This window comes from Xyrauchen texanus, chromosome 46 (assembly GCF_025860055.1).
Source record: "Xyrauchen texanus isolate HMW12.3.18 chromosome 46, RBS_HiC_50CHRs, whole genome shotgun sequence".
Taxonomy (NCBI): domain Eukaryota; kingdom Metazoa; phylum Chordata; class Actinopteri; order Cypriniformes; family Catostomidae; genus Xyrauchen; species Xyrauchen texanus.
The window spans coordinates 18,821,408-18,837,440 of record NC_068321.1 but is presented as its reverse complement, the minus strand read 5'-3'; the positions used below and the strand labels follow the sequence as shown (position 1 = coordinate 18,837,440).

Genomic DNA, 16,033 nt, shown 5'->3' with positions numbered 1-16,033 from the left:
ATTCTTTTGACAAAGTGTAAAGTATGACACATTTTACTGATCACTGGTACTTGTTCTCCCTACAGGAGGCCCATGTCAGAACCACTGGACTTGGTGAGCCAAGCACCCCAGGCAGATACACTAAGAGGAGCACCTTTGGGTCCATTAGCACCCCTTATTGCTCTGTCCTCTGGCTATGTACGAAGAGGTGTGAGCGAATCTGGGGACCTGCTGGCCCCCAAAACCAGCCGTCATGATAACTCCTTCAGTGACTTTTGTAGCACGGCTCCTTGCTTGAGTCTCAGCTTGCGCCCTCTACCTCCAGATCAACCTACTGTCAAGAGCCTTGGAGCCTTACAGCAGATCTGTGAGGAAGATGAGGATGAGGAGGATGAGAAGGAGCAGAACAGGGACGAGAAGAAGCTAAAGGTGTTACCCAGTATGCCAGGTCCACTTTCTGCAACAGATCTCTCTTTAAAACCTTCTAGAACATCTTTGCAATCAGAGACTCAGAGGAGAACAGTGAGGCCAAAAAGTAAGGTGATAGGAAACTGTGAAACTTTGGCTGAGGAGGAGACAGATGGCACAGAAAAGCAGGTGTATTCAGAGTCTAACTTCACTGCTGTCACTGTAGAACTTCAAGGGGTGAAGCCTCCAAAGACTGAATCTCATGTAGAAGAGATCAACCACACTGAGCTGCCAGTTAGAACAAGGGACAAGACCCCAAAGACTGAAGCCCATTTGGAAGAGATTAACCACAGTGAACAACCAGGTAAATCAAGGGACAAGAGCCCAATGACTGAAGCCCATTTGGAAGAGATCAACCACACTGAGCAACCAAGTAGAACAAGGGACAAGAATGTTTTCATCCACCCGAGCATGTCTTTAGATGAGCATGATGGACAAAAGAATCAAGATCTATATATAGATGTACCTCCTCCAGCTCCTAGACTGGATGTTGTACAGTGCTGCTGGGGACAGCAGAAACCTTCAAAGGACACAGTAGAAAACAACAATAACACCATAGCCAAATCCAGGCTCCTTGAGGTTGGGGTAGTGTCCACTCCATGCAGTTCCCCAAGGTCCCTTCCTAGAAATCACTGTGTGGACCTGGGTCCAGATGGGGTGGAGATGCGCAAAACTGGGGGTGAAGTTGAGAAACCAGAGGAAGCCCAGCCCAAACCCCAGAAAGGTCTTCACAGCCCGAGGGACACAACCACTGACCCTGCTATCCGAGCTGACTCCAGTAAGGTCAAGAACGTGAATTTGCGAGAACGTCTACTGCAGTTCCCACTCTGTGAGAAAGCCTTGTCCTTTAACATCCAGCCCACTTCTAAAGAGAAGCTTCTTCCCTTTGCACAATATAATTGCTGCCATGTGCTGTAGAGAGGGATGCGGAGAAGAAAGAATGCACTGACACAGTTAGTGTGAACCCCAATAAAAGCCCTCTACAACTGTCCAAAGTTGCATAGACACTAAAAGACAAAGAGTGTGATCTAACCTTATACTGTAACCTCAGTGTTTTGGTCACACTTTTGGTGTACTTATTATACATCTCTATTTTCTTTCCATATCCAGCATTCCTTTCTGCTTTCCTTTAAGAAAGTTAACCTCTTAAGGTCAAAGTATTCTTCGGTTTTCTGCATGCAGCTACGTCTTGAACAGTGTGTGGGAAGCAAATTTTGTCATAAGAAGTGAACACGTATACTGTCCACGTGCAGACCAGTTTTTTAGGCAAGCAGACATTCCACGACTGTGCACGTCATCTGCACATGCACCTAGCATTTACTGAACTAAAAAGTATAACAAAGCAGTCGAAGTATGCATGCAGCGAATTTGTCCATATGGGCTTGTAGTCAAAAGAGTATACTTTGCAAGGCTAGAGTGTTCAACCGTGCGCAAGATGTAACGGCATGCTGAACAATGAAGTGTACCCTAGCCTTTAGTAATCCTGTGTACTGTATATGAACACCTGTATCTACTGACACTGCTTACGATATTCTGTGCAATCTCAGAGAGTTTTCTTAGAACTAGAGTATGTCTTACCAGCATAGCAGCTTTAATTCAATAGCTTGTCATTTTGCCCTGTAATAGTTCAACAATTTGAAGCACCACCCAGTTTTTAAAAGTGACGATGCATCATCAAATTTGGGGGTTCGAAGTCCATGCTTCACAGTGAAACCGAACAAGTCAGATTTGGCTGCAACAAGAGCAGATTGCAAACAAAGAGGACATTTACATTCAGCTCAAGTAGGAGGACGTAGTCTTCCTGTTGTTAACAATTATAGAATCAGTTTTATCTTGTTCGTTTGGTTTGTTTACTTATTCAGGGGGGCTGTGTAGCAAGATTCTTCTTGGTACTCGCACAGTTTTTGAGAAGATACATGTCCATAGGACTGTTGCAATTGTTCATGCACTATTGCCTTGTGTGGATGTGTTTGTTAGCTAACATCTTTACCCTCAGGCTATGGCACAGAAAGCAGAACAGTTGGCCATATTGATATAGTGAACATTGACAGTTTGAGAACATGATTTTGAGTGCATGCTAATTCAGAACAGCTTAGCTTAGCATCCACATTCCGTTAGCTGGGGGTTGACTAGGGTAAGACGTTATGTATATCGGTGATATATTTTTTCAACAAAAAAATAGAACAAAAACAGAGAACAGAGATTATTCTGAGAGATTATTGGGAGAGATTTTTCATGAAAAGGACATATTATTACACGACAACAGAAGCCTGGTCTTCCTGGAGCCATATTTTGGAGTTTGTTTTAAAACTGCTAATGCTTGGAAATAGTTTGAAGCTTTTATCAAGTATTAGAGTGTTATTAAGGGTTTGTTGGAAACATGGCGACAAAGACATCATATAATTTTTTTTCACTTAAGGAGATATGTGACAGGGATTAATTACATAACATTTGAACATCTATTTTTGTTTAATCATCTGTCTCTGCATATAGAACATATGTTGTAATAGGATAAGCCCTTATCCGGACATGTGTATTGTTGTATATATTCCTTTAAGTTTACCATGTATGCTATTGGTATGACATTGTATTTTGACCCTCACTTAGCATACATGATAACCAATCATTTCAACTCCTCCATTTTAAGTATTATCAAAATGAAAGGAGTGACTTATGACACCAGTGTCATAAAAAAGAAATATGTTAAAGTCTATGTATAATTTGTGTCATAGCTGTTGTAAATACTTTTGAGGAGCCGTATGTTAACTTGATGCTATATAGCATAGGTGAGCCTAGCTTAAAACCTAAATTAAGAAAATCCAGCCTTTGTATGTTGATACGGCATGACTGAAGCTAGTGGTTACCTTTTTTTTTTTTTTACCTTTAAACAGCCTAAACACATCACATAAACATTTAGATAGCAAACGTGACTGTGATTACTGTTAATTTGGTACTCCAAAAGATGTCAAAGCTATATCACTATATATACTGTATATGTAGTGCACCTTTCACCCATTGATTTCTCATCATCTTCTTGTGAATTCATTTTATGTCACAGAGATATTGTATTTGCAAATGTCTTTCACTTTCACAGAGATAAGCTTGACCAAAAGCACAAAACAGATTTAATGAAATGTATATGGTGCTTTGGGGAGAAATAGGGCCTACGTGGACAAATTTCATATAAATATTTCCGGTTACAGATAAATTTGAATTTTGTCACTAGTACACACCAGTTATAATATGGAAATGGATTATAATTACGATATTGGCCTGTAGTCACAAAAGCTGAGGATCCAGGATCAGGTTTATTCATTCCCATACTGATCTTGTTTAACAGACAGTACTGATCTTAGAGATAATTAGTGAGCCCTATGGACCAATCAGAGGGCAGAGTAAAGATTAATATGCACTGCATTTTCTATATATATATATATATATATATATATATATATATATATATATATATATACATATATTATGTTTTGATTTTGTTTATCATTTTACAAGAGTCTCTATCCTTTCCAAGCAGCTGTAATCATTTCATGGCGATTTGGGTTTGTCTATAGTCCCTGTTACCCTTACTAAAACTATGACTGTGTCTAGATGAGATTAATTTATTTTTATATTTATTTATTAAAACTGATTAAACTGTCATTTGTGTCTTTGTATTTTACTTATTTTGAAAGAAAGAGGCTGTTAAAGTGATATTTAACTTTGGTATTTATTACTGCGCAAATCAACTGTGATTCCATCTTGGTTACAATATAATTTGTGTATGGTGTATGCTTTTTTTGTACATCTAGAGCCATTCAATGCCACAGGCTACATTGGATATTTATTTTTCAATGGCACTTACATCACTAGATATTTGCATAGCATGTTTAGTGAATCCAGCATTGGAATTTTTTATACCAACAAAACTAGTTGCAAGAATATGGTCAGTTATGAAATGCAAAATACAACCATATAAATGAGGCAAATACATTCATCACAATATTTTAAAACAAAACTACAAGAGTAAACAGCATTAAAAATTAACAAACAAAACAGCAACATTATTTTTTTTAAAAGACATCATGTTGTCAAGATCATTAATACAGCACTGTATGTGTCCCTGTTTGCATAAAATAATTTAACATAATACTTGACCTCTGCTTTATAATAGATTTCAACAGAGACACAGCATCACAGGTATTTTGGGGACACATCACCCCCATTAACCCAATCAGTGGTTGATGCTTAAATTACATTTGATTTCAGTAGTCTTCAAAAGGGTGCCACTGATATACAGTAAATGTATATTTAGGTTAGGTCTAATAACTTGTAGTGTAAACTGTGGAAGCTGTCTTTGGTAAACTAGGCCATATGGTACATTAAAAAGTTAATTATGCAGTGGCCAAGCAATAAGGCTTCAAAGTCCTTCAACTCCATTTCCTCTTGCCTGTCTGGCAATAGATTTTGATCAGTCTTACATTTTGGCCTTTGGAGGTGCATCAGCCACCTGTAAACTCTTAACTCTCTGTAAGAAAGGAAATAACATCTGGTCATCTAAACATAAGATTTACACAACATACAGTTAAAATAATATTGTTGCTCAACTTTGCATATAAAGTGCTCCTAAAAAGCCTGTGGACATTTAAGCCACACTTATAAAATAAATGAATGCCATTGCATTTGATGACCAAATATTAAACCAAGTGGCATTTATTTGATTTATGAATTGCAAAAGTGCAATTTTCATGCAGAACTTTAAAAACTTTTTTGAGAGATGAAACAACACATACACTGTTCAAAATTAAGATACAAATATTTGGAAATGTTCTGGTTGTCAAATGTTAGTGGAACATGTCCAATGTACTCAATATGATGAACTACACCTGTGTGAACCTGGGGTGAACTCACTTAAATCCAAAAAAAAACACCTGGACACCTATTTAAAAGTAGTTGCAGTTAAAAATAAAAGTAATTAGAAAGAAAAGAGAGTTCTGAGAAAAAGTCTAACATAATTTGTTTGCCACTTAGTTTAATATTGTGTGTATAATGCAATGAACAGTGTTGTGAGGGTTACTTTTTAAATGTATTCCACTACAGATTACAGATTACATGCTGTAAAATGTTATTTGTAATGTATTCCGTTAGATTACTCAAGGTCAGTAACATATTCTAAATACTTTGGATTACTTCTTCGGCAATGGTAGATTTATTCACTTGTTTTGACTATAAAAACTCTGCCAGTACAGTAAGACAAAATACACATGTTAAAAATACATTCTCTGAAAAACCAAAATATCTTATGCAGTCTGTCTGCTCGTACGACTGTAACACATCATAAGAAAGTGTTTCACTGCTGTTCAAATACACTTTGGATCGCATCATTTATATGTATAAATGTTTTCCATCTGAAAGGACTAAATATTAAATGAAACAAATGACAATAAAATGTAAAGTAATCTCTAAAGTAATCAAAATACTTTTTGAATGTAACTGTATTCTAATTACCAATTATTTAAATTTTAACTGTAGTGGAATACAGTTACTTATAATTTGTATTTTAAATACGTAATCCTGTTACATGTAATCCGTTACTCCCCAACCCTGGCAATGGAATACATAACTTTTAAGTTTGGAATAAGGTTCCAAATACTTTTTAGGGCCACTGTGAATAAAGTTAAAAGACTACATATAATGTAGTGTTACCTGTTTCTTAAGTGCTTGGATAGAGCGATATTCAATCTGTTCTCTTTTGATTTTGACCCAAGCCGGTTCATCAGGGATCATGAAAGCCAGAATCATCTTCATCGCAAGCAGGATGTGCTAGATGACCAATCCATAAAAAAACAATTAAGCAGCACAACTCGTTCACAAAAAGAGCTTGTGCAACTAGAGTTAAAGGGTTAATTCTCCAAAAAAATAAAATGATCTCATCATTTACTCACCCTCATGCCATCCCAGATTTATATGACTTTCTTCTGCTGAACACAAAGAAGATTTTTAGAAGAATATCTCAGCTCTGTAGGTCCATACAATACAAGTGAATGGGTACCAACATTTTGAAGCTCCAACATGACATAAAGGCAGCATAAAAGTAATCCATATGACACCAGTCATTAAATCCATATCTTCAGAAGCGATATGATAAGTGTGGGTGAGAAACAGATCAATAGTTCAATACATTTCTACCATAAATTCTCATTCCTGACCAGTATGTGATGATATGCATGAAGAATGCGAATCGCCAAAATCAAAAGAATGTGAATGTGAAAGTGGAGATTTATAGTAAAAACAACACATCTCAACCACATCTGTCATATCACTTCTGAAGATATGGATTTAACCACTGGATTCCTTTTATGCCGCCTTTATATACATTGTGGAGCTTCAAATTGTTGGTACCCATTCACTTGCATTGTATGGACCTACAGAGCTGAAATATTCTTCTAAAAATCTTCTTTGTGTTCAGTAGAAGAAAGAAAGTCATATAAATCTGGGATGGCATGAGGGTGAGTAAATGATGAGATCATTTTCATTGTTTAGCAAACTATCCCTTTGATAGGACTCATATCATGCATTCAACCCACTGGTATGGGCAATGTACTCTGATACTAATGTAATTAATCATTTAAAAATATTATTAATCAATAAATGTCAATTTAATATGTCATGTGTGCCTTATGTATTTAACTCTTTCAAGGCACTTCAATTCTTCTCTAACCTCTACAATGATGGCAAAGACAAGAACTTTGCCACTGCTGAGGCCAGCTTCCTGTATCAGCGCTTTCACACGAGGTGACAGAAGCAAGAGCCAGCAGTTTGACATGACCGATATGAAACTTAACACCTCAAACGCTGTCTGTGAAAAAGACAAACAAGTTGTGTTTAAACTGAAAAAATGTCAAAATATGTGGGGCACGACAATAAGGAAAAAAACATTCATATTAAAACAATTCTGACCTCCCACACACCCATGTTGGCCACAGGGGCAGAAAAGGGCTTGTTGAAAAGCTTGCAGAGCTTGTAAGCATCTGTACGAATCTCTGTGAGGTTGTTTAGCAGTAACAGAGGAGCAGTGAGTGGATAAACACAGGAGAAAAGACTCAGGTAGCCAAACTGAACCAGGAGCTCAATGTATTCGGCAAACAGGCCCTAGAAGAGAGACAAAGAGCACCCAAAATACCTGAAAACTGCATGAAATGCATAACATTGGTGATTTGTGAGTTCAATCCTTCTGTAAATTACAGAACATGCTTTCATTAGCTGAAGTGATCATAACTCACTGGGAAAGCTGGAAGATTTCCCTGAGCCTGGAGGTGGTCCACTTCTGGATCGTCTTCCTTTAGGTTCCTTTGAGAAGACGTGTAGAAGCGGTCCACTAGGAAAGGAACCACCACCTCAGTGAACTGACCCACCACCTGAGTCACTATCAGCAGAGAGGACAACCTCTGTAGACAAGGATATATTGTCATGAAGGTGTAAATCTGGATAGTTTATGTACAACCGAAGAGCTTCAGAGGATGTTCTCACCTTTCGCAGAAGAGGAAGGTCCTCCTTGAAGAAAGCGATGTGGAACAGCACAGCAAAGTTATTGAAAAAGGTGAACTGAATGAGAGAGAAGAGAAAGAAATTAGCATTTAAAATACACCCGAGATCTTGAAGGTATAACACCTGCTACAGTTATGCAGTTCTTTTACATCTCAGCGATGAAGGGAAAGAAAGAACATGGGAGAGGATGAAAGGAGAGGAAGAAATGGATAGATAGGGAAGTATGAAACTCACCACTAGAACTTTAGTAGTATGGTGATAGTCAAAGGATGATTCCTCCCTATGATTTTCTGAACAGAGAAAGATTGTTAGTCAATTTTTCAGTTTTGCCTTTAACCTGTAGGGACATTCTTAAAGGCAAGTCTTTGCACATCAGACTTCTAATAATTTTCTTTAGTTTTAAGAAAGAGGAAATTCATATGCTTTTGTATTAGTTTTTTGCATGTCAGTAATCAGCAGTGATAGAACAGAATATCAGATTTAATGGAAGCCCATCTCTGCCACATAGAGGAAAAAAGTGCTTTGGTAAATCAAAATTATGAGATTCAGTCATAATTTTAAGATTAAAAAAAATTCTGACTTTTTATCTCATAATTATCACTTTTATCTCATATTTGTACATTTTAAATAAAAAAAATATTTTTATCTCATAATTATTACTATTTATCTACAAATATGACTTTTTAATCTCATTATTATGACTTAGCCTCATAATTTATACTGTTTATATCATATTTAGGAGTTTTTAATCTCATACATTTTGACATTTAATCTCATACTTTTGATATTTGTTTCAAAATAATGACTTAATATGAGACAAAAAAAGTAAGAATTATGAAATACTAAATCATAATAATAAGATTATAATTATAATATAACTTTTTATCTCCAAATTCCAACTATTTCTTTAATAATTATGACATTTATTTCATACATTTTTATCTCAAATTTATGAATTTGTATCTCATAATTATGACTTTCTTTATATTTTTATATGAGGCAGAAATGGGCTTCCATAACATTTTGCAAATTTTCTGTTTTCAAATCATTTTTGAGTGATTTCTGAGTAAATATCTGGTAAAATAAAGGATCATTTAATTTAATTTCAGCAATTTTGCTGAAAATACGGTTTGCCACATAATAACTGTACATATATAATATAATATAATATACACACAAAAAAAATTCAGTCTATCTTCCAAGTTCAGCATTGACGAATCGCTGAATTAACTAATTACATGGTGGGTGGCATAAAGGACCTCCCACTTATTTTCATTGGCTGTATTTTCAAAAGTACAGCTTCACTGAAAATATGAGTCTGCGGTCAGCAAGTATTTGAATAGACCGTTGACATAGTTTTGTACATTTATTTTCACAGCATAATTTTTAATTGAACGTTTCTATAAAAGGCACCTGTGACCATTTTTAAGCTAGGGAAGCCTGTGCCTTATATAAGACCCATCCTGTAATGTAAAGATGACATTAGACCAAGTTTGCTATTGAGATTTGATTTTCTTTATCACTTTTATTATGAATCATGTAGTACAGTGAAGCTGTACTTTTGAAAATACAGCCAATGAAAATAAGTGGGAGGTCCTATATGTCCTATATGCCACCCACTGTTTTTAAGGTAGAACAGTTATTTTAGCCTCGTCATTTGAAACAGCATCAGAGCCCGGGACGGAAGTGGCGATTTACATTTAAAAACATTGATGATAAACCTATTGATTTGCGTCAGTAGACATTCATTGATTGACTGGAGTTGCATGGATTAATTTTATGCTGCCTAAATGTGACTATTGGACCGTTTGCTTTTTCCTTTAACTTAACTGAAATAGTCTGCATAAGTGTTTAGTTAAACTTTTATACTTCACATTTATACTTAATTCACAAAAAAGTTGATTATTTCGATATAATGTAATATAATAATTTGTCTTCTTTTTCTTACCTGATTCTGTAAGCTGCAGCGCCACATTGCGATATATGTTCCCCAGCACATTGGTGTAGATTATGTGGGCAATGGAGGGTAGATACAACAAGACAGCTGTGAAGTACGAGCCAGAACCCTTGTGCCAGCCTGAGACGAGACGCTCCAAAAAGTAGAACCCGGTCATCCCCATCACCACCAGACACAAAAACACCCCAACCACAGGCACCGAGACCAGACCTATCCTAAGCTTCCTCTTCCAATCGGGAAACAGCGGCTCCAGTCTGCCTGTAACTGGATTGGAGCCGAGTTCTCCATGGAAACCCAGCCGGGGTTCTTGAAACTGTTCAGCTAAATTAAAAGTGCCCCACCGATAGGATAAGGCAGCGCTCCGTCTCTTCCAAAGCTCAATGAAGACGGTGGACCACAGCATGCTGAAGACTGCCTGCACCATGTAGGAACTTACTGAAAGCTGGTCATCATCTTCCTTTTTCGATGCAGGCTCACTGTCTGTTTTATTTGCACTTGAGAGGTTTGCACCGGGAAGGAAAAAGGTGATCAACAAGCCTAGGATGGCTGGAGGAAACAACGACAAAGTGTAGTAGTCCAGGAAGCTGAAATAATAGGCTATAGTGCCACCGAAATAAGCGTAGATCGCATCTGTAGAGAGAATTAAAACATTTTGTCATTTAAAGAACAGCTATCAGCAACAACTAATTCTCATACATTGATTTGATGAAAAACTTCACCTTAAAAGTTGCTCTCAGTAACTTTTGTCTTTGTAGCGGCTTAGATGCAGCATCATTTAAAATCAATAGTTTTCAGTTTCAGATGGCATTGTAAAAATGTATTATTTATAATTACTTTAATCAATGAGAGAAAGTGTCAAATAACAGGACGGTTACTGAGATTAAGCGAGTAGTATTCGGCTGGTCATGTGATACTAAAATGGCAGCCCCCATGTGCAGACCCTCTCCATGTTGAATAAAACACTTTTATAAAGTTACTGATTTGACTGGAATCTTCATTTTAATATGAGTGGTCATGATTTCCTACATATATTGCAAAAGTGCAGTTTATGTCTTTAGGAGTTAAACTTTTTTAATGAGGAAACAATTACTTAGTGCATCTTTAAATATTATCTTAAGTACATAAAATATCCCAAATCGTTTGTGCTACAGACATGAATGATAACTCAAATTGTGTGGCTTTTTGAGTAGAGGTGTGCTATTATGTTTCTAAGCAATCAGACATAAGATTTTTCGGCTTTTGCTACTTTTTATTTCAAATACGTGGTACAAAGTGATTGTAAATTATTTGGGTGGGAGTTGGAAATGTTGCAAGCTGGATTCAAACCCGCATCACACATAATGAGCACCACAGCTCAACATTTCAGTGGCAAATGTGCTAACCGCTGCACCATGATGTCACACTAAAACGGCTTTATTGAGTTGAACAATAAAGAGAAACTGTGAACAGTTTAAAAGAGAAAGAACAGTTTTGTTGGCATTGGGTGGCTTTGAGAATATTTGATATTAAAACTAGCACTGAGAGGGACAAGTGCTAAATTTTAAGACAGAATGCACATTATTAACATGGGACAGTGAGGTCATGATAAAAATAGAGTTTCTCTTCAATGCAAAAATTGTAGCTACAGTCAGACATTCTGTGACACTGTGAAATTAATATTATAATACATTGATGAGTTTCATTCAAATGACTTCATAAAGTTATATTACCATCTCAATGGTGGCCATTAAAATTGATGGAATGGCCCTGTACAGTAGCAGATAATTGTGTATAATTTAAATACCTGATGTGGAGTTAAAGAACGAGTGCTAACTGCCTATTTTTTATAGCAGCGTGACTGTGTGTGAATGACCAATCTCTCCCTAGAAGTGAACTAAATATGACAAAACCTTCATTATTTAATTATTGAAATAAATAATGCTGTTTAAAAAAATACAAAAAGACTTGAATTAGGGTTAGTCTGTAGTAATTATAATTAGATGAACATAATGGTCTATGATATGTCCTTTTACTTAGATATAGTTTTGGGACAAATTTGTCCCCAGAAATGAGATTCTTTAATAATGATGCATTTTATTTTATTATTCTAAAAATGCAGAAAGTTTACTTTTAGGGTTAGTGGTAGGGTTGGTCTCTATTGTAATTCTAAATAGCTTTATATATAGTAAAAGCAATAGAAGTCTATGATATGTCCCCTTTTAGATGTATATCTATTGAGGTAAGTGTATTTTTTATACCTAGAGGCTGCCCCCACAGGCTCTTCTGAGAGTACCACTCTTTCCCAAGAGCTTTCAGCCTCTTCTGGTCATGAAGAGGAGTGATGTTGCGGATAACGCCTACCTTTTCCAGCTTCGGTACTGCAGCACAGAGAAAGAGAGATGGACAGAACATTAGCATATTAGGTTTTCAGGGAAGGAGGGTTCATACTGGAGGGAGTCCAGGCCGCATACAGTGACTAAGCAATTCATAAAAAGAGGAGAGTGGAGACTTTTGGCTCTAAAACATACTATGTTCAGAATGTAAAACCATCCTACTGCCTACTGCATACTTGCCAGTATACAATAAACTGCATACTTTAAAAAAAGTGAAACAGTATGCAGTATGCAACGATAAACAAAACATACATATTGCTTATATCAAATATAATATGAGTACTGTAGTATTCTAAACCAAACATTGCCAGTAATCTTCTTAGAATTATATTTAATCCAGTAAAGGGGAAAAATGTCTTAACTATGGAAGTTATAATAAAGGAATATTCCGGGTTCAATACAATTTAAGCTCAGTTTTAACAGCATTTGTGTCATAATGTTGACTACCACAAAATATTATTTTGACTTGTCCCTCCTTTTCTTAAAAAAAGGCAAAAATCTGGCAAAATGGAAGTGAATGGGGGCCAATTCATAAACGTTGAAATACTCACTTTTTAAAAAGTATAGCCATACAACGTAAACAATACGCATGTTAACATGATTTTAGTGTGATACAATCACTTACTAACCTTTTCTGTGTTTTGTTCAGCCAATTTTACAACTTCTTTGCCATGATGAAATGTCAACAAACCCTAAAATGACTGCAAACAGCTCAAATAATACTTGAGTTTAACAAGAATTGATATGAGCTTTTAAAAATGAATAAGCTTTGCATTTCTGCCTTTAATCCCTCTAAAAATTGGCCCCATTCACTTCCATTGTAAGTGCCTCACTGTATCTTTTATTTTTGAAAAGGAGGGGGGAGTCAAAATAAATTTTTGTGGTAATCAACATTATGACACAAATGAATATTCCTTTAAATAATGCGTAAAGAAGGACGTGTAAAACATTGGTTGATAAATGCATACTAAAGCTCCACGAATAGTTGGAGTACATTGGTTGTACACCATTCCAAACATACCCATTTACACACACACATGTACAAACACACTTACGGATGCCCTCTCTGGCTTTCAACTTCCCCTTAGGTGCTGGGACCCCTGGGATACGTTGGTCCTCCAAAGCTCTCATTGAATACAATTCATATTTCACTATGTACTGCCGCTCTGCCAGCGTCAGGAACCGCTCCATGTCATCTGCAGAGACAACAGAGAATGGTGAAAAATGTGATCTCAGTGATTTCGACCTTGACATGATTTTTGTTGCCAGATGGGCTGGTTTGAGTATTTCTGTAAATGCTGATCTTCGATTTGGGATTTTCAAACACAACAGTCTAGATTTTACTCAGAATGGAGCCAAAAACAAAAAACATCCAGTGAGTGGCAGTTCTGCAGACGGAAATGTTGATGAGAGAGGTCAACGGAGAATAGCCAGACTGGTTCGAGCTGACAGAAAGGCTACGGTAACTCAGATAACCACTCTGTACAATTGTAGAGAGCAGAATATCATCTCAGAATGCACAACATGCCGAACTTTGAGGCAGATGGGCTACAACAGCAGAAGACCACGTATGGAATTTTATTAAGACCATAGTGTTTATAATAAAGTACTCAGTGAGTTTATACTCTGTTGTCCATTGCACCCTGCAAATATATGATTTTTCTCTTATACACATAAGACATCAGATGTATCTCAATTTGCATACTATAAATTAAACCAACTTTTTTTTTTTTTAAAGTGGAAAAATGATGCAATGAAATTAACAACATGAGGATGAGTAAATAATGACAGAATTTTTTTTTGGGCTGATCTACTAAATCTGTTGTTACATTCAAAATATAGAACATGTCCCCTTTAGTCTTTACCAATGTTGCAAAAGTTGTCACGGTCCTCAGAGGAAAAGGCTGTCATGTCCCCATCCTGGTAGGGTTTACAGAGTCCCAGGTCCTCGGTTACACTGAGCAGGGTGCAGCGAGGGGCTGCCACAACTATCATGTCCCCTTTCATATCCTCCCCTGGGTGAACTAACAGCTGAGCGCCTATAGTTAGTGTAAAAGCAGTAATTTTTAAAGTATTGCACTTTCAGTTGGAGCAATAAAATTTTACAAGCTTACAGTGTGAGTGTATTAATTTACTCAAAGTTCAAAGATTGTCTCACCTCCAGCCTTCACAGGTGCAGATATCATGGACATGATCCACTGCTTGGTGATGGGCTGGACATTTTCAGCCAGTTGAATCAGAACCAAAGGTTCTATGTGGCTGGAAATACAGCAGGGACAACTGACTCGAGACCAGGACGTGGGACCCGTCACTTTGGCCTGAGTTGAAGTCCTCTCCTGAGGCTCCTTCTGGGATGTCATGGTGTCCCTGCATAACACACGAGACCAGTGTGAGTATGTATATTCCTGGTTTTATTTCTTTTAAAGGTGAAGTGTTTAATTTATGTGCCACTAGCATCACCACAAGGAAACGCTAAACATTATGAACACTCCCCCTGTCTGCCATTGGTTGGAAAACTGACATAGACCCACCAAAGCTCACGCTATTGATTGACAAAATGTTGAAAATAAACAGAACAATGTTTTGATAACATCATGGAGACTTATAGTTGTCTTACTTATAGTTGTTTCTGCAAATTATGCAGGGATAGGAGAAAGTATTTGACTATGCTCTTCATTATACTGTCCAGTATATTCATAATATTGTCTAGACATTGAGTCAAAAACTGGTATAGAAAAGATACATCTACAGTTCATTCAAATCACTTCTAGTTCATGCAAACACTCATAATAACCTCATGTGATCAGATATCTGGCAGTAAAAAAGCCTATACCAAACTAAACAACCCTTTACAGGGTGCCACATAAATGCTGCTCATAAATATCATTAACTAAAGTCAATACAGCAATTCAAAAAAGTGTGCTCAGAGATTCAACTATGTTTTTGCAAGAAAATGTTTTAATTCTGTCATCATTTAATCACACGTATGTTGTTCTAAACCATATTAGTGGTTATTATTATATTACACATTATTATGGAACCATTATTCCATAAAACACAAAAAGAGATGGTAGGCAGAATTACATTTTCATTCACATCTCTTTTTTTTTTTGTTGCATACAATAAAAGTGATTTGTAAAAGAAACTATGGCTGTCACTCATTTTGTGTTCCATATGGGTTTAAAACAATATGATAACAGTATTTTCATTTTTAGGTGAACTATCACTTTAAGGACAAAACAATGCATCAAGTGCAGTAAAAAGATTCCATGTCCTCTCTTTACGGCAATTGTTTACGATGCACAATGATCATGTACGTCCAAATAAAGAGGAGAGAGAAGCTGAAAATGAAACAGGAAGAGAACAAATTATAGAGCTAAAAACAATATATCACAAAGAGATATATAGGAAGGAAATGAAAGAACTTGGATCTGCATGCTACCTGTCAAGCCCAGAGACCCTTTTTTAGAGAGCTTTTTATGTTGACATTCACACCCCCTCCAATGTGGTGTTCGAAACAAAATGTAAAGTGTAAAAAGTCACAAAACAGACTTGCACGGTACACACCGAGAATGGGTTTTTCACCACACTTACCGTTTCAGATCAAATTAGTTCGTAGCTTACGCTGGTTTACTGTGAGAGGGCAGGAATGCAGTTAAACGTCTTTCCTCCCAGCCTTCAGGGTGTGGAGAGACATTTTCTTTTCTTTTTCCTG

At 36.6% G+C, this 16,033-nt stretch overlaps 2 protein-coding genes across 2 annotated transcripts in view; one reads left to right on the top strand and one right to left on the bottom strand.

The window, feature by feature from the left end:
• LOC127637990 (SNF-related serine/threonine-protein kinase-like) overlaps positions 1-4,093 on the top strand; it is a 40,257-nt gene extending 36,164 nt beyond the window's left edge. The window contains exon 6 of the mRNA XM_052119348.1: positions 66-4,093. Within this exon, the coding sequence (XP_051975308.1) occupies positions 66-1,365 (1,300 nt within the window). The 3' untranslated portion in view covers positions 1,366-4,093. The remainder of the gene's footprint in view (positions 1-65) is intronic.
• A 59-nt stretch (positions 4,094-4,152) lies between these two features.
• Positions 4,153-16,033, bottom strand: LOC127637991 (anoctamin-10-like). The gene is made up of 13 exons (XM_052119349.1): positions 15,913-16,033; positions 14,477-14,685; positions 14,184-14,357; positions 13,374-13,514; positions 12,184-12,303; positions 9,938-10,576; positions 8,224-8,279; positions 7,972-8,046; positions 7,725-7,889; positions 7,402-7,593; positions 7,163-7,300; positions 6,148-6,264; positions 4,153-4,969 (listed from the first exon to the last, which is right to left on the bottom strand). Exons 2-13 carry the CDS (start codon positions 14,676-14,678, stop codon positions 4,919-4,921), a joined length of 2,070 nt encoding a protein of 689 aa, XP_051975309.1. The 5' UTR covers positions 14,679-14,685; positions 15,913-16,033; the 3' UTR covers positions 4,153-4,918.